The sequence below is a fragment of the Dermacentor variabilis genome, chromosome 11 (genome assembly GCF_050947875.1).
Source record: "Dermacentor variabilis isolate Ectoservices chromosome 11, ASM5094787v1, whole genome shotgun sequence".
Classification (NCBI taxonomy): Eukaryota; Metazoa; Arthropoda; class Arachnida; order Ixodida; family Ixodidae; genus Dermacentor; species Dermacentor variabilis.
The window spans coordinates 27,887,257-27,907,093 of NC_134578.1; the positions used below are offsets into that span (position 1 = coordinate 27,887,257).

A 19,837-nucleotide genomic window follows, 5' to 3' on the forward strand; every position below is an offset into this window, starting at 1 on the left:
GGCTAATCCCAAGCCTCAGCGTACCTAAAGATTTCACGCCGTTAGCAAGCGTGCCTTTGTGACGCTTAAACAGAGGAAATGTCCGCATACGATAAATAGGCTTTCTCTTTTTATTCCCCTTCACCCTTCCCCCCGTGCAAGGTAGCCAACCGAAACTGCCTCTGGTTAGCATCACTGCCTTTCTATGCATCCTTCTCTCTCTCTCTCTGATGGATCCTGGGAAGGTTTGCCTGGTGAAACGGCCTTGTCATGAAGCATTTTTTTCAGATAGTAATGATGACAGACGAAATGATGCGGCCGTCTGGACGTGACAGACGCACAAGCACACACAAAACACACCACAAACGGAGTATACACGCATACTTTAATTGGAACGTGCGCCCAATGATAACCATCAGTCATCGGTCGAAGATCGCCGCGAAATCTCTAAAATTATTCTCAGTCGATTCTTGTGGGCGAGATATCCGCCTTACCATCTTATCGATTTTCCATAGTTTACACCGAAGATATGAAGAATTTTCGTTGGCATTTATCTCTTTGCAAAGCACATCTTGAAACTGCACACATCAGCAAACCAGAAACAAATCACTGCTAAGATGTCGAGGACAGTGGTCTCACACGAAAGTTCTTAATTCCGGTGGATCGTCGTCTTGCAGGGCGAAGCGTTTGCTTTTCAGAGACGCCGTACTTAGGCATGTCGAAGATGCACTGTCCATTTGTTCGTGTTCTTTTTTCATGCTTGCTACCTTTCTTTCCTGACGAAACAAAGACAGGAAGGCTGAAGCACCTTTTTGGATGGCAAGTCGACAGGGATGTGTCGTGTTCTGTGTTCTGAAGGACCCACTAATGAAACTCGTGTCAAATCCAGACGCCTCTAAGGTGGGAGTGTTTGCCCTGAGAAGACGAGAATAGATGGGTGAGATACATCGGCTAAAATAGATTCGTAGAGTGACAATGTCTGTTGGCTTTGGGGACTTGTAAGCAACATCAAACAAGTAAAGAGAAATGAAGGAAAGCCGGCAAAATAGAGGGAAAATAGAACGAGAGTAAACAGAAAACATTTGTGACTGATTGCAACTTGCTTGTCTGCTCTGTTAGCTGATGAACAAATGATAGAAGTTGTCAAAGAAAAGATATAAAGGTTCTTTTGTTTCGTTACTCGTTGTTATACTTACATTCATTTTTTTTTTTTTGCTTCTGAGACGTTCTAAGTGGTCGGGTGCTGCTCTTAGCACTGTAGCAAAGCACCTCTACTTGTAATCATGAAAAGGAAACAAATTTCAAATGGAAGTAGGACATCACGCTGCCAGCGTTCCCAAGTCAGTTGTCCACAGCACCCACGCCGATTTCTTGTTTTCTCTCGTTTTCATTTCAGAAATGGGTACGTCCCGTGGCCTGTGAGATACCGGTGGTGCTAGGCAGATTCGGCAATGAATAATCAAGTTTAGCGTGAAGTGAACGGGCCCCTCGTATAGGGCATCAATAATACGCGTGACGGGCATCGTATGTTTGGTTCCCAATTTCGTTTTATCAAATTTTCCTGTTTACGCTAGAAAGAGAGAGAGAGAGAGATATGGAAGAGAGGAAAGGCAGGAAGGTTAATTTGAGCCGCGTCCGATTTGCTACCCTGCACGGGGGGGGGAGATGCATAGGGACGAAAAGAGAGAGAGATGAGAGAGAGAGAGAGAGAGAGAGAGAGAGAGAGAGAGAGAGAGAGAGAGAGAGAGAGAGAGAGAGAGAGGAATACAAAGAGAGGAGATGCAAGGAGAGGAGATACAGAGAGCACAGTTTGGTGCGCATCTGAAGGTTCGCACCGAGTCTCCACACGGTGGCCAAGACCTGTCGAGTTGAGGTACTTCAACAACGCTTTCGCGGCTTTCTGTGCCATCATAAACTCACTCTGCGCATGCCCGGGTGTCCTTTCCGCGACGCCACTACTTTTGCTTCGAGCTGTGAGAGACCCGCTCGTGCTGTGCACGTGCACGCGAACGAAAGCATGAGCGACGCGTTGATGTGCGCAGTGTGTGACTAAGCACGCATGGATTCGGAACGCTAACATTTGCTGCCGCTGTCGCTCGTGCTCTCAGAGAAGCAAGAAGTTCGTGAAGCAGGCTGATGATGATGATGATGATGATGATGATGATGATGATGATGGTGGTGATGATGATGATGATGATGATGATGATGTGTAGGGTTTTGTGGCGCAAGGGCCAGTCATGGCCAAAGAGCGCCAAGCAATGGTGTAATGTACTCGGTTAGAAAAATAACAACAAAAGCTGTGTTGGCTGTCTATGAAGAGATAGTGTGGCTGTATAGAGGCATAAAACAAGAAGCAAGATATGAACATGTTAACATAATGACAATGGCTTGTGAGGCGTGCTGTTAACCTAAAATTTATACCATGAAGGTGTGAAATATTAAAAACGTATATATGTCAACAGCACTACTGCCTCAACGAGGTCCCTAAGTGAAAGGGCCCGGAGGCAAGTGCTACACAAAGCGCTGCTTTCGCAGCAGGAGCCTCTGATTAGAGGCCGTGCTACGGAACTTGTGGGCCTGGCATTTGTAATGCGTCAACATCTGCTGTACGAATGTTGTACCTGCTGTACCAGCCTGCTGTGAAGCAGGCTGTACGAATGCTGTAAACGTGAGCTGGTGACCCTACCAATGATGCACGCGGCGCACAATAAACTATGATAATGAAGGGGGGGAGGGGGGGAAGCAGCTAAAAGGTGGCGTTTGGTGTTGGCCCGCGTCTGCCACCTATCCTCGTGTGTTGTTCGCTGCCGATACAAGAACGGCCGTGATCCGTCCGTGTTGCCGGGTCAACATAGACGGATCACGGCCGTTCTTCGAAACTACGCGCAGTAGCGCTTCGTGGAAGCGAGTCACGAGAGCTGATACGTTCCCACACACGAAACGTGACAGCGCACGAAACAACTGGCACGCTCACGGTGACAAGAGGGTGCTAGACTAGTACACTCTACCACAAATTAAAGGACCCGCGCGTTCCGGCCCGATAAGCCGCGCCAACTAGACTCCCAGTTGTGTTTTTGGCGCCAGCCGCTAGAGGCGCTTTTTCAATGTCGAAAACGTGAAGATATCTGCCTACAGTGTACTAGAAGGCTACTGTAGCCTGTCTATATACGTGAAGAATGGGAAGATATCTGTCCAGCGGTCGATTTAGGCAACACTGGACTCCTTGAAGCCCTTGGATGCAGCGAGAGCAGGGGTAAAGTAAACATGTCCGCAATAGAGATTAGTAAGAGGCGATTGGAAGATTGGTGGAATAAAAGTAGGGAAACGACAAAAAACGGAGACGTACAAAAACAAAGTTCCTAATAGGGGTCAGAAGATTTGGTTATGTAAAGTCATCGTGCGTTTTTTTTTTTCTTTTTTAACCTAGGTAGGACATTAAGCGGTATAATAGCAAGAGCTTGGTGGCGCAACCCACAAAGGGTTCCAAAGGGGACGCTCCCAACATCCAGCTATCCAAACAGGGCAGCCTGGTGAAAAAAGCTCCTTTGACTTACGTGTCAGCAGTGCGGGATAAGATCAAACTCATTGTCATACATTGCCTGCTAAAAAACAAAAACGACACGGTCTTGAAGCTTCCGCAACGGCTTGCTTTGACGTCAGAAACTTTGACAGAGTCATTTCAGACGCAGTTAAATATTTTTTTCATCCTAAAGATGGACTAAATTGTATTCTAATGCAGCGAAAGGCTGAACTTAGTTAGCCTTAAGAACTTTTAAGGCGGTAGATATGGCCGAATTGTGAGAACATCGTTCGCAATTTGCGACTTTACGCTGGCGTAGCGGTGCTGGGACTAGAAGTCCGAGACTATACCTTCGACCGTCATTTTCTTTCTTGTTGTAATCTGCCTCTTACCGCCATATTAACCAAAATACATTTATGAAACAACGTTCCATCAGTCCAAACGCATTTATTGCTTCTCCACAGAGTTTCTTTAATAAAGCAGGCGTGGGTAGCCTAGCATGCATGGCCTGCGAATGCTCCGCCTGAACATCTCGTACGTTGCTTAAAGGGACACTAAAGCAAAACAGTATATCAGTTTAGACTGATAAAGCATTGCCTGAGAAATCTGCAGGTGGTCGTTTCAAAATAATAGTTTGAATATTAGATGAAAAAAATGAAGGTCGAAAGTATCAGTACTTGAATTTCGTGCTGAAACACCGACGCCGGTACGTCGGTGTGACGTCAGAGGTTCCAAAGTATGTTTTCGTATTTGGGCCGCGTTGGCTCAGTAAAGGTTCCCCAAACTTCCCATGTTTAATATTTGGTTCCTCTGGAACACAACGCAGTCAATCTGAACCGCTAAGTAAGTATGTAAGTAGGCCCTAAAAGGCGCTATCAAAATCCATGATGTCACAGCGACCTGGTGCGGGAGCTTCAAAGATGCATCGCCACCTGTATTTCGCTTTCGCGCTTTTTCTTGCTATAAGCATCTTATCGTGGTAAGATTGGTGTTTTCGTTGTTGTAGAAGGGTAATTTAATGATGCTCAGAAATCATTTTTCTCTTTAATGTCCCTTTAAGAAGTGTGCGTCACCAATAAAAAAGAAAAGTTGATCAACTCCGTAGCTTCGAAGGAAGGCAGTACAAAAGGCACTACAACTGCCGGCTCCTGCCCGTCCAGTTACATTCGTGTGGCGACGTAACTTCAGCGCCCAAATATAAAGCCGAAATGAGGGAGGGCAGCGCGTGCTCGCGGAAAGTTTGCCGAGCACCTGCCCGCCCTCCCCTTCTAAAGAAAACCGAAACTCCGCGCGCACACCACGTGCGCGTCCCTCTCCCCCGAAACGTCCGCGAGGCGTCGCCTCGCGCGCTCTCCCGACCGCGCCAAAAAGGCCGGTCGGAGGCGCGGACACGTTCGGTGCGTGCGAGCCGCGCTGAGGGGCAGGCCGTCGAAAAAAACACCCCGTCGCCGAGGAAAGAGCGCGCGCGCGTTGCGTGGCTGCATCGCCGCGGAGGAGTCACCACCAGCACCCCCTCCCAAACAAACCCCCCGAGCACCGCCAAACACGTCAAGAAGCCAAGAAGAGCCCCCTCCGTCGAGTCTCTCTCCACTGCAAATCCCACCGGTCTTTCGCCACCCGTCATCGCCGGCAAAATCCGCGCACGCATCGAGAAACTGTTCAGGGCCGCACGTCTTCTGTTTGACTTGGACGTTCGCAGAACACGCGAACACAGACACACACACGCAAAGAAAGAGAGAGAGGCCTTGGCAATGGCTTTGGCAAGGAACCTGGTCTTAGCGTTGTCCCTGTTCGTCGTCGGACCGTGGGCATCAGTGACCGCTGTGGGCGCGGGCCTCCCCGATGCCCCGTCCGTCAGGCTCTGCGGACGACGACTGGCCGACTTCGTGTGGATGATGTGCATGGACCGAGGCGGCGTTCACAGCCACATGGACCGGCGAGCCCGTAAGTGGTTTCATCCCGTACGCTCAATCGCTATCTGCAGTTGCGAATCTTGCAGCGACATTCGCGCGCCTGAGTCTTTCGCGGCTCTTTTTTGGATATGGAAAAACTTGGCCGAGCCCCAATAACTGCACGGGTCGCTTTCGGCGTGTCTCGTGCGGCTCGCCGACCGGCCAACTGGTTACAACGTCCCGTTCCCTTTATCTCGTAGCGGGTTCGAAGCGAAACTTGGTCCCGGCAAGAGCGATCGGTTGCGTGTAACTCGCCTCGTGTAGATAGATACACGTGCGGCAGACGCGTCTTAAAATGAGGCGAGCGGCGTTACGTTGTATCACGTCAACCTGCGATCTGCATCGTGGCCCTCCTTATATCGCAACGTATTTTTTTTTTTCGCACGGTGGATTTCTTTTTAAGAGGTTGCTCATGACAATCCGCTTAACTCTGCATCATGTGCGTAATCCTGTAGCAATATTTTTGTGAAGCTGTTTCTAATAAACCTGTAGCGGTTATCCGGTACGTCAGGCTCCAGTCTGGCCCTTCTTCGCACCTTTATCTTGATCACCCGTTTTCCCAGGGCTAGAAGCGTAACTTGGCCAAGGGTCTAATACTGAATTATACCTTCGGACCTGCGTTTGGTGCGTGTATGAGAATCTGGAGATGAAACATGACGCATGCGATGTTACCGTGCGCGACACCGACGAATGAAACTGTGAGTGTTTCCTAGCGCACACCAATTGTTATATCGTTGGTCGTTTGCTTTTATTTATTCACGTACTTTAGCTGGGCGACATTACCGTTGGCGGGATGCCAGCAGAATAAGTACATCGTTGCACCAAAAGAAAACTGAATGTAACATACAGGCCATACCGCGATACATCCAACATCATATACTACCCAAGAAAGTGGGTCATCGCTTTAAAAAATGAACTCTTCGTACGAGCCGTTGGATATAATACCTTCTGTGGGTACATGGTCGATCCAGTGCTTTGTGAATACCCATCTAGTCGTTGATGTAGGCCTGTTTTCATACCCATAATATTTGTGCCTTACTAAGTACACTTGTGATAGACGGTGCCGTTCAGGGATCGGCGAAGTCGTAATTTCTTGCATAATCTCCAGCTTATACATTGTAACCGTTTATTATTTCACACAGTACTCGGCCAATGCTTGAATGCTCGCCCGAGCACGCGTATGTGAATGTTGGATAGTTCTGTGACTGAGGAAACCATGGGCGATCTAAGGTGTCCCACACATGTTGCTACGTCTGTGATATGTGTTCCTTCGCACTTGCCGTATCTCATAAGTAATACTATGTGTGCTGCCGATCGAAACTTGGCCAAGGTCCAAGCGGTCGACCTTCCGGACCATGAATATATTCTCGAGTCCATTGAAGGTCTGTGACCTACGATGGGGCACGCGACTTGCTCGGTGTCACATTGTCGAACGAGTGCGCGTTTTTTTCGTTGAACTTGACCTACTTTCGGCGGCCTGTTTCTTTCGCATCTGGCATTCGCACGTCTCTTTATCTTCCTTTTTTTTCATGTGTGTCCCTTTAAATTTTTTCGATCTACCGACCACCTGCAGCACGAGTTATCGCTATGAAAGGGAAAAATTAGCATTCACCCGAATCGTAGCACGAAGCTACACATGAAACCAATGAGGGTTCTTCAGAAAGATGCCTCGCGGTTGAAGAAAAATTCGGCCTGGTCTGAGACGAATTTCTGATAACTATCTTTCCGTCCTGGTCCGGAAAGATAGTTATCACTATCTTTGCAAAAACGTTATCTGTTTTTTATCACCAGCTATCGTCACGCCTTTTTTTTTTTTTTGCCGCCATCTGAACTTTTCGAATTGGACATGTACGTTGGAAAGACTTCCGCGAAGCTTACTAGTTCCGAACTTGCGCCTGTTTATTATCGTAGCTTCTTAAATATTTTTTTCGTGATATGGTCGCAGTTATATAAACTGATGTGAATCAAGTTTCGCATGGCACAATTTTTTTGGGTAACAGTCAAGTTACTAGCTTTGCAAATGTCTATAGCATGTATTATTCTTATCGATGCATACGCCGGTTATAAGCGCAGTGCTTATTAAAAAATTGGAATGACTGACTGAGGCGCGGGCGCACTTTGTTCAACGAAGGTTCGTCATTTACTAGGCGCTGTTGCGGGATTTCTTTTTTTTTTTTTTGCGCTGGTAGTTTTCGCAATCGGTAATCAAGGCCAGATATTTAGCTTGCCGATTCCATATGCAGGCGGCCTTGCGCTAAGGTGTGTGCGGGGGAGGGGGGGGGGGGGAGCGCGATGCTTTTTACACTGACAATAGGGCCTGCGTTAAATCGTATAAATTGATCTGGAGCCGTTCACTACGGCGCGCATATTTTTTATGCTGCTCTGGTAGAATAAACTTTATCAAACTTCTAATTGGGAGCGCTCGAAACTTACTTGTATAACCAGCCTGAATTCACAACATTGGTGCAAGAAGAAACTTGTCGGAGTGGCGGAGGCTAATGATGGAGGGCTGGATAATTGGTTGCAAAGAAATACGGAGAAAGAATGCACAAAGTAGCGCGCAAGATAAATGCTTTAATAACCGTGAAAGCGTACAAAGACACACAGAACGGCTGAGGCACGCAGGACGTGCGTGTGATGTCAGGCAGAAGGCAACTTAGCATGTGATATCGTCGAGACACACTTGACTGAAGATAACAGACACACTTTTGTGAACCAAACTTCTGCGGCTTAGCACCGTAATAAGATGGACATCGTACAATGGCGCTTCTAAGTAAAAGCGGGTAATTGCAGGCGTAATACGCTTAATCGGATCCGCTTACATCCGCCTAATCTCATTAGCACTGATGCGCAGGGATACTGCGATTCCGACCCAAAAGAGACGTCCGTGGCAAAGCAAGAGTAATCTCGACGCAAACTGTCTTTCTGCACAACAAAGATAAAGCAATAACGATGGGCGCGTGAACAACTGAAAACAAAAACAGCAGTGACAATGGTTATCAGGGGATATGCGCTCGCGTTCTGTCTGAAGAAATCAAACCTTCGGCCTCATGGGGTAGCGATTACGAGATTAACGCGATCGCAAGTGTCGCTTCGTTTTCTTTAAATCGCGATTGCGTGTGTCCGTGCACATTGGGGCGCAATTGTTAATTACCCAAACGATCGTTTCCATCCAACTACTCGAAAGAACATAAACCATCTGAACCAGGGTAGTTCTCACGACTCTTTCTTGAGAGAGTAACTGGTTGTTCTACCCATTATTCCGTTTTCTGTGGTCCACGTACTCATCGATGAGTCCATGACAGGCAGGCCGTGCCGAAAGAACATTGAAAAAAAGACAGTATAAGAGACGTGCTGTCAGTGCGTAAATTTAAAGGCGTTGATACCACGAAACAGATCTAATTTCGGAACACTTTGTGCTGGCAGACTGTAAAACAGTGCAAAACTATATTTTTCGCTTACGTTAGTATAGACCGGAGGCAAGTTGCTCTCCTCTCTTGTTGCTCGCGGTGGGTTCACCATTTCAGTTTCTCCGGCAGATTCTCTCCAGCTCCGAAATGGCTAGGCCACGCGTCATACGTACCCCTGAGGAGCAGGCAGCTTTCGATCAGCAAAGCCGCGAGTAGAACCGGGAACGAGCTCGTCTATGCCGTGCCGATGCTGCAGCCCGGACACAAGAACAGGCTCGTGCAGCTGAGTGCAAGCAGCAACTGTATACCTAGAATCCGGCAGGCTACCACGTAGACATTTATTGAACCGACGGGATCAAGCCAGTAATAAACACGGCGGCTTCGCGGCTTAACCCCCTGTACAGAGTGCTCGGGCAGATATATTTCTTTAAATGCGGTGCTCCTTGCGCAGTTATTATGAACGACTCGACTCAGTTCAAGATGCATCTGGCAAAACGCACGTTATTGTCGCGAAGCACTTTTATGTCTTGTAAGCCCGAAAGTACTCGTAACCATTTCTCTGTCCCAGAAGACAGAGCACTCGAAATCGCAGGTATCTTCATACAGAACCTGCTCTTAGTTGCGTGTTGCTTACGCTCCATAACAAGGCGGGCTTACTTCTACAGCTTTTCGGAGTGTGTACCTGATGTGGTCTAGACTCGGAATGATTAGAGCGGTTAAGCAGGATGTTTCTGTATCTTGTCTTGCAATGCATTTATTTGCTTAGACTGCCGCGTTAAAAAAGCATCACTTACACTGTATTTGCGCATCTCATTCACTCCATGACGCACAAATTATTTCCTTACTGCTATGCCCACCGTGAAGGGTAACGACATATGGATACGAAAAGCTTACCTTTTAGTGGAGTGCCCTTTCTACAGTGCAGTTGGATGTTTCTTTCTGACGTTTGTTTCTTCATAGCAACGCGAAGTGAAAGTCCAGGAGTGCGCTTGGTCGCCGTTCTCGCATTCCTCCGACAAACCTTGAGTGCCTCTGTGAAGCGCTCTTATCGTGTTTTCCGTGGCTTTCGCGAGAGAAGCATCCTTGTCTATCGTGATCGCAAGGTGGGGGTGATAATTTCCACAAAGGGTTATAAATTTTGGGCACAAAAACATGCAGTTTCCAAAGCCAGGGCAACAAGTGCTGTTAAGATTTTCCTTGCTGTTCTTTTCGAAATATTTCGCGCTCCCCTTCGCCAGATATGGGGAGACGGAGATTCTAATAAGATAATCTTTCAATGCCCAATTAGCATGATTGGGCAGAAAATCATTTGTTATTAGCAAAACAAAGTGCGGATAAAAATGCGCTTTTTAAACATGCATTGAAATCGCATTGCTCCTCAAGTCAGCACGACATTAAAGATATTTTTTTATTTATTTACAGCTGCTGCAGGCGGCATTACTGCTCTATTAGGAGATGTCTACAACGTCAGCATGCTCGGAATCAGAAGCAGTAATACACTTTACAGTAACACCGCCTTTCAACTAATCTCAGGAAAACGAGTTTGCAACAGTTGTATTCTGAGTGTTCAAAAGTGTTCAAGAACCGCCAGGCTGACTCCTTGCGCGCTCCCAAATGCATCGTAGTCGTTCATTGTTGACGAACAGCCGACCATAGCAACGAGCAGGCGCTGTTGAAAACCTCTGACGTCACGGAGAATCGGTGTGGAGATCTGAAGATATCACCGCCACTTAATTGTACTTCGATTTTCAGTATTTCCTACCTTGCGAATTCTTTCCTCAAGGTGCGGCTTACCTCTTCGTATTCAACAAGCGTAAGCTACGAGTTCTCTTTACATCTGTTATTATTATTTAACGCGAGTCTAACCGGAAGAGCTTCGTACTGGTTGCGGTACACTGGAGAAAGGGAACAGAAGGCCGATGAGAGACGGAAAGCGTAAAATATGCGAGAAATAAAAAAAAATACGTCACGCAGTCAAAGCAGATCGCATAGAGCAAGTTTATTTTTATGGATGGTTGTCACCTTACGTAGCAGAATAAAGGACGTATAGTTGGATGATACCTCTTCATCGCGCAGAATTTTTTTTAAAGTTCTGCACCCATAAAGCTCACCTTGAACCCACGTACTGTATGTTAACACGCCTGTCACTTCGCAGAACGGACCGTCTAGGCAAGAACTCCCGAATATGTTTGGTGTGTCGGAAAGTTCAGAGCAGGCGGCACACGTCGACGTTTTGTGCCAGGCAGGACATTCGTTCATAAAAAAGAAGGCGTCCACATGAACGTGTAGTTGGGACTCAAAAGCAACGCCAATCTTTTGAGTTATCGAGGTAGCAGCGGTAGCACATGAAACACGCATGCCGTGATGACGATGGCGATATATGAGTATGACCCATCCGCGTCGAACCATTATGAACCGTGATGGGACTCGTGTAACCCCTCATCGCTCCTTATCAACTGCTTGAATGGTTATCTGTCTGTGTTGCGCGACGTGGAAGACATAAGCCCTGAGAAAACGGTGGTATTTGATCGGTGAAGCTAGACCCCAACGGACGATACTTCCCGCAGCCACCGAAACGCATCGGGGATGTGGCGAGTTTGGCATTGAATTTCCGCAATATCGGAACGTCTAAAATGTTCTAAGTCGACTCTACATGGGGTCCTAAGAATGGCTTTTATTGCACTATCACCAAATCTATCAACAGAGCCTTCATAGAAGCTGTTCTCCTTTAACATTCGTTTTATACCGGCGGGAAAAACTCTTTCGTATGATTCAGATATATTCACATTCTGCAAGCGTGGGTGTTCAGCCTAGTGGGTAAGACACTCAACTTTTGAGCGTGGGATCGTAGGCATATATGTTGGAAACTCGCCACGGTCAACGCTTTTCCTTTCGAGTTTATTTTGTCCTATACAATATTTTCCTTATAGCGATTTGCCTTACCTGACTAACAGACGCACAGGTTTCCTTGTTAGGTAGACATAGAAATGTTTACCCATTCAGAATTAAATTCTTAGTATTTACGCGCCAAAACCACGATATGATTATGAGGCACAGTACAGCACGTTACAGCACGGTACAGAGGCGTTCTTGCATTTCGCCACCATCTAAATTCGGCCGCCCCGGCCAGGATTCGATCCCGTGACCTCGTGCTGAGCAGCGCAACGCCGAAGTCACTACGTCATCGCGGCGACGGATGTGTGCTGCACGTCGAGGGGAGCATGGTGGTGAAATTGTGTGTACATGGAGAAGTTGGAAACATCAGCATCATCATCAGCAGCTTATTTTTATTTTCACTGCCCACGACCAAGGCCTCCCCCAGCGATCTCCAATTACCCTTGCCTTGCACCAGCTGATTCCAACTTGGGACTGCGCGAATTTCTTCATTTCATCACCCTGCCTAATTTTCTGCCATCCTCGAAGGCGCAGCACCCTTTCCTTCCAATGTACGACACGCACCTGCGCACATCTAAGGCTCCTATGGCGCTTGTGGCACAGTTACACGTTCCCATTGTTGGGGATGAGCCAAGAATGCGAACATGCCCGGAGGCACACGCACACCATCTGCTTCATGAATGAGGTAGCCCAGATAACAATGTCGAAGGAGCCGTTCAATATCACCAGCGATTCCATTAAGATGTGTGTTTATTTTAAAGGAGTCTATCAGTCGACATTAAATGTAAAGGTTGTATGTTGCGATCTATTTTTCAACTGCGCACAACGCAACTGCGGTCACATACACTGTTACATCGGGCAACGTTATTCTGCGAGAAACGTCATTTAAGTGCTTGCGTACATCACCAAACCGTGGAGGCGTAGGGAAGGGAAGCTTCGCTTTAGAATCGCGCCACCTGCTTCATTGCCGTGTGGCCAGACATGCGATGGTAAAGTTTCTAAGACGCCCGCCATTGCAATCAAATAAAAATGCTCCTGCACAACGCTTGGCATCGGGAGGCTAAAACAGAATCAAATAACCACTACTCAGAATTCCGTTGCCTCTTGTGTGTGTGTGGGGGGGGGGGGGGTTGCATTCGTTCGATTCTCTGCGATTCCGCTAATTGAGCCGTTAATTACACGGCGATTCACGACGCTTGCCAAGTTTTCTCCGCAAGTAGCTGGCCAATGAGAAGGGAGTACGTTCGACCTTTGACGAGAGCCGATGTTTCCGATTGAGGCTCGGTTGCGGTACTTGTACCCTACTTTTTTTATTCCTTGCCTGAAGGTCAGTGGCGAGGGAAAACTTGACTGGGAACAACTTGAAATCGTAGCGAACGATTACGTAACCATTCCAGCCATCCTAGATGTCTGTCGACACAAGGCCAGAAGCCAGTAATCAGTGATGGTAAACTGTTATGGTAAATGTGCTCCGGACAAACCGTTAAAGGCTTGCATTGAGTAGGCTTTCGTTAGCGTTGATCATTTTAACTCGCGCACTCTTATATGTTATGTTTTACAGTGGGGTGTTTGGACAGCGCTCGATGGTTTCGTGTTTCCAAAAGGCCTTTCGACTCGATACAGGACTCACAAGGCTGCAGTAGATCATTCTTTTCGTCCACGGAAATCGACTGTAGTCCGTGATGCTCGTACAAAGCGTGTGATGCGTTGTTGTGCGCCTTCTTCCTTTTCCGTTTCTCTTCCTTTTCCGTCCTTTCTTAAAGCGGGTGGGCGTGGTCGCCCTTTCAGGGTACAATTGCTTGCCCCCCTTTCTCTTTTGTGTAGTGTTTGTATCTTTACGCGAATAGTAATAATGATAATTATTTAGTGAGGACCTTCAGAATGGTGTCTAGAACGCGCTCTCTTTATTCGCTGTTTACTCGTTGTGCGAACAAGTGTGCAACAATTCCTGTTAGTGAGTTAATTGCTCGCACACAGCGCGTGAAACAGCAGACGCCGAATGACCAAAAATGCAGCGGAGAAAGATGCCCGAGAGCTTTCTCCTCCAGCTTAACTGCTCGAACACGGCGTTCAAAACATTTACTTTCGAGGCGCATGCGCAAATGGGCTTCGAGATAAGCTCCGATTTGCCGCTGCGATCTTATCGTGCGCCCGCTGTCGCGCGCGCGTCTAAATCTCGCGGGCCACAGTCCACAAAACAACTCCAGAAAACAACCTCTCGTCATCCGTTTTCCTTCGTTAAAGGGCCTTTCTGAAGGTTTTGCCTATTGTGTTTGCAGACTACAGCAGCACGATCGAAGTAGGACATAGCTAAAATCTCCCTAATAGTAAGAAATGAGAGTGGTCCGAATTTAATTCTTGTGATTGTCACGACAGAAGAAAAAAAAACGCCGGTCCAATATATGGTAGAATCAAGAAAATTTTGTTATAGCAAATACTTCCCGCCAGAGCGACCTTTTCTTTATCGTGACAACATAACTTCTATAGTACTAATTACCTTGGTAAATCGCACCTACACGTGTGGTCTACCGAAATGCCACTAACGGTCCCCAGCGGATTTCTGAATAATACTCGGTTCGTCTGTCGTGGATGAGAAAGTATTCATAATTACCACTTCCGGCTCTTACCTGGGCCCCTTTTGCCTCCTTGTATATCGGATGGTAGGCATTTCTTCCTATACTAAAACAACTATGTTGTCCATAGCACGCGTTTGGAGCGATTTCTCTTATAGTGAAGTATACAGTTTGCAGTTCTACCGGTATGCGTCTGTCTTTTACATTCCAAACAACATTCATGCTTTGGGTGTAACTTGTGCCGACTCTTTACAAAAGTCCGGCCGAATTGTCACAATAAACGTTCTATTCTCGCAAGTACGCTGACACCTCTTGCGACTATATATATATATATATATATATATATATATATATATATATATATATATATATATATATATATATATATATATATATATATATATATATATATATATATATATATATATATATATATATATATATATATGGTGTTGCAGCGAACACTTTCAAAATTTTTTAAAGGTTGCCTGTAACAGGTAGCTCAATTCTAGTTTATGAGCCGGTCTACTCGAAGCGGCGGAAACTACTTGCTCAATAAATCGAAATGCAAAATCGACTAATCAACAATAATTCACTAATTAACTTTTTAGCTAATTATCTTGTGCCCCATATTGCAATTTATAAATTCTAGCAGTGGACTTCCGAAGGCGGATCCAGTGGGCACGAATTCTCAAGACGACACCAGTTTCGAGATATAAATTCCCGAACTTTGCGTAGAAATGCATTGGCGTTCCAGTTACTTGGGTGCTTCAGTGCATGAAATGACATTTTGTTAACAAATTAACTGGAACGCCAATGCATTTCCCCGCAAAGTTAGGGAATTTATATATCGAAAGTGGTGTCATCTTGAAAGTTCGTTCCAAGTAGAACGAATTCTAGCTGTGGAGCCCTCCTTGCGAACTCCACAGCTAGAATTTGTAAATTGCAGTATGGGACATAATGTAATTAGATAAAAAACAAGGTTAGTAATTGCTTTATTAATTAGTCGATTTTGTATCTCCACTTTTTGTGCAAGTATTGCCCGCCGCTTCGAGTAGACCAGCTCATAAACTAGAATTGTGATATCTGCCACACAGGCAACTCTTAAAGATCTTTGAACGTGTCCGCTGAAACATCCCATATATATATATATATATATATATATATATATATATATATATATATATATATATATATATATATATATATATATATATATATATATATATATATATATAAAGGTGTTTCACGTAACTTGAACCAAGGATTTTAAAAAACGTGGCTACCCCATCTGACTGAAACCGACGGCATATAATCTGCCGTCATGTGGCGCTCCATAAAGTGCTTTTTTATATTCTGCTTATTGAGTTAATTTACTAAAATTAATTGTTACATTTTTTTTATATTCACTTAACCGCCAAGTGTGTTTCGCTGCGTTGTAGAAGAGGGGCTCAGAAACGACCGAACACAAATTTTTGTGGGAACGTACATGTTGCGTGGCGATTTCTTTTTCGGCGTTTAAAGAAAGCCCGCGAGATGTGAAATAAAACCACGTGACTGCGCTCGAGCGATGACGCATTGCAGCGCTCTCAACCGTACGTCGATCCTAGCGCTTATTAGTGTGAAGCCGATGCCCAGAGCCGCGGCAGCTCACTTCGCCACGGTCCGTGCGCACTGTTCCTTCGCACGAAGCGCAGTCGAGAGTGCTGCAATACGATAGCTCATGAGCACAGTCACGTGGTTTTATTTCGTATTTCGCGGGCTTGCTTTAAACTCCGAAAAATGTCGCCACGCAGCATGCACGTTGCCACAAAAAAATTGGCTCGGTCGTTCCTGAACGCTCTCTACAACGCAACGAAACGCACTTGTCCCTAAAGTGAATAATAAATATTGTTGCATAATTGATCTTAGTTAATTAACCAATTGATCTTAATATAAAAAGAAATACTCTAAGGAGCGCCACATGACGGCATACCATATGCCGTTGGTTTCATTCAGCTGCAGCTAACCACTTCTTTAAATCCTTGTCTCAAGTTACGCGAAACACCCTGTATGCTATACATCATATGTATAAATCAAGCTGGCCGAAGGCACCGCTAAATGGCGTCTGCTAGTGATCTTATACGACACTGCGGCTGTTGCGGCTTCAGCAATGGAGGGCTGCCCGGAAATGACGCGCGCATCGTCACTCGCTGCTCCGGATCGGCGTGGCTGTCAAGTGCGGTGCCGTTCGAGTCGACTTCCGGGCCTACTCGATCTCCATTCCTGGTAAGCCGCTGCCGCGGCTCGCCGACCGACAGACCGACCGGCAGTTGCCACACAGCCAGCCAAAATCTCCACCGAAGGTCGCGCGCCGTCTGTCCTCTCTCTTTTGTGCCGCCGAGCAATGCCGGCGTTTGTATGCGATCGAGCCGCCTTGTAACACACCTTCCGTCGCTTGACCGTCGAATGCTCCTCGACAAATAATCCTGGACCGACAAATAATCCCGAATCGTGGTTTATAGAGCTTTTTAGTGCGCGAAAGGCACGGGGGTCAGTTTAGAAAGACGTAGACCAAGGCCCCCGCTTACTTGCGACACTCTCTCTGCCTCTTGAGCGCTAAAGGCTTCGGTGGAATACCAACATGCCCAAACTTACGTTCTTCCGCGTTTATTTATTTTTTTTTTTGAACAACCAGGCTTGGGAATCACGGAATCAAAAGCATTGACGAGAATAACACTAACACCACTTTGCATTTACAGCTATCCATTTGCGTTTCTTTCAGAGTTTCTTTCAGTTTTTTTTTTTTTGCACCAACCTTTTACGGTGGGTGTAAAGGAAACACTTGAGCTGCGACATACACCGTGGCGGGGTGATTCTTACAAATATCCGCTAGCTAGGGTTCCTTGAGGTGCACCTATGTCTGAGTGCACGCCTGTTTCTGCATTTTGCTTCCACCGTACTGCGGACGCACCGAGCAGGCATTGTACCCGCAACCTTGTGCTCAACAACAGAACGTCCTAACCAGTGAGTCATTCCGGCGGCTATACCTAAACTAAATGTCACGCAGTTGCCCGTAAAGGTCCCGCAGCATTACTCCGTATCCTGCTTGGTCGAACGCGAATCGCTCCATGCGCAGCGATTCTTTTACTCGGCATGGAACTGCTGGCGATCAGGATACGGTGGGTCACGTGACTGCAAACTTCTGCGAAACGCTGCCTAATCGGTTGCGGAGAAAACTATGACTCTCCGTGCACGACGCCACTGACGCCATGTTGAACCACCATTCCAAAGCTTCCGGAACACTTCTGCAGTGGATCTGTTTGACTCTAAAGGCTTTCCGCAATGCCAGTAATATCCCAACATGGCGACCACGATGGAAGATTAGTACATGGATGGATGGATGGATGGATGGATGGATGGATGGATGGATGGATGGATGGATGGATGGATGTTATGAGCGTCCCCTTCGGAACGGGGCGGTGGGTTGGACCAAGTGGCGTAGCAACGGGGGGGAGGGGGAGGGGGTCGTGGGCCCCGGGTGCAAGGGGCCAGTGGGGAGGGGGGGTGTCATATACGTCTGAAGACACCCGGAAATTGTTGATATCCTCGCCTTCCTCGACTACACCCGGGGGGAGTGGGGGAGGGGTGACAGAAGACCTATGGGCCCCGGGTGCCAGACGACCTAGCTACGCCACTGGCACCAAGCTCTTGCTATTATACTGCCTAATGTGCTACCTAGGTTAAACAATAAAAAAAACACTATGAACAACCACACCCAAATTTCCTGATCCCGTAGGGCGAACTGAGCTTTTGTACGTTTCCGTCTTTTGTCGTTTCCCCACTTTTCTTCTACCAATACTCCGATCGCCTCTTACTAATGCCTATTGCGAACATGTTTACCACTGCTCCCGCTGAACCCACGGGCTTCAAGGAGGCCAGTGGTGCCTAAATCGACCTCTGGGTAGACGTCTTCAGATTCTAATAAAACATGCTCCATAGTTTCCCTAGCTTTACCGCAGCAAGCACATGCTTCTTCCTTCTTATAGAAGCTTCTTATAGAAGCCGCGCTACCACGCGCCGTCTACCGGGCTTCCAAAACAACGCTTGAGATATAGCTGTGACGTCACAGTTAACTCACACTGGCTTCATCACGACTGCATTTACAGGAGACAGATAGCTATAGTGAGGCAAAAATTAGCACTACTGCTGTGGTACTGCGGCTGAATGCTGTTCGTGACTTCGGCTGTGAAGCGCAAATCACAGCCGCGTTCACGAACGAGGTTACAGCATGTTGATCGCTGTTCGCCCGTTGTTAGCGTAATTCTTCGAGACCACCAGGTAATCGCGTTAACGTATCGTCGGAGCTCAGCTGCGACTACAGCGCGTATCCGGTCTGTTCCTCTCTTAAGCTTCGTCCGGTCGCGATGCCCGAATCAGTCGCTCTTAAGCCTACGTGTGCGAAGCGTAGCTCTGGTAGCTACGACAAGGGTCACATGCGGTCGCGCTCTTACCGCCACCTGTGCATAACACTCAGCTGTTACGCATAACACACTGTTATGGCTCAGCGCCATAACACTGAGCCAGTATTTAAGGTAACGGAAAAGCGCGCCTCCCTTCAACTGGCCTTGCCGGCTGATGGCTGCGGCCACTTACGTGGAATGGCGTAAACTTTCTGACGGCTGGTTCATTTTCTTCGCACTATCAGCGTTATCAGCGTAAGCGTCGAGAGGGTAAAGCGTGACAAGTATCTCGCGTGGTCGCCAAATTTCGAGGACCATTCATTTCTGAGTACACCCGACGGCACAGCTTGCCGAAGACGCAAGACGAACAATCTTGGGCCTGGTTCTATCAAATGTTTATTTGAACCCTCGCTCTCTCTCTATCTCTCCCTTCTTTTCATTATCAGTCGACAGAAGAGATACGCGGACGAGCCAGCATCCAGCCGAGGCATTCCGCACACTTAAAAACGGCACACCGTCGATGTTCACGGGACGTTATGCAACTCCACGCTCGGTGTCCCATTTCGTCCCGGCGGCAGCCGTCACCAACGGGCTGACAGCGTTGCGGGTTTCTACGAGCCTTCTCGAGCTTCAAGTGGCGAGAGTTTCCCGCGTATCAGACCCCGTGTGCAACTTCTCTACACACTTCCCCGTCGGCGTGGCTGACGCGTACACGGTAATATATATACACAAACGTCCGGCTCACTCGATCAAGCACTCGACGCGCACAGCACCGCTTCGATGACGACTTCTGAGAAACGATAAGTCTTCTACTGCGATGGCGTATGTGAGCTGTCTCAATGGATCTCGGCACCTCGTCACCGTTTCCTCTAAGAGCGGCAAAAGTACCCTCCGGGAGTGCTTAGTGGCTATGATGTTGGGCCGCTAAGCACGAGGGATCGCGGGATCGAATCCCGGCCACGGTGGACGCATTTCGATGGGGGCGAAATGCGAAAACAACCGTGTACTTAGATTTATATGCACGTTAATGAACCTCGGGTGGTCCAAATTTTCAGTGTCACCCACT

At 47.2% G+C, this 19,837-nt stretch overlaps 1 protein-coding gene across 1 annotated transcript in view; it reads left to right on the forward strand.

Moving 5' to 3' along the window:
• Positions 1-4,880: 4,880 nt before the first annotated feature.
• Positions 4,881-19,837, forward strand: part of LOC142564319 (uncharacterized) — a 75,901-nt gene continuing 60,944 nt past the window's right edge. The window contains exon 1 of the mRNA XM_075675275.1: positions 4,881-5,443. Coding sequence (XP_075531390.1) covers positions 5,251-5,443 — 193 coding nt within the window. The 5' untranslated portion in view covers positions 4,881-5,250. The remainder of the gene's footprint in view (positions 5,444-19,837) is intronic.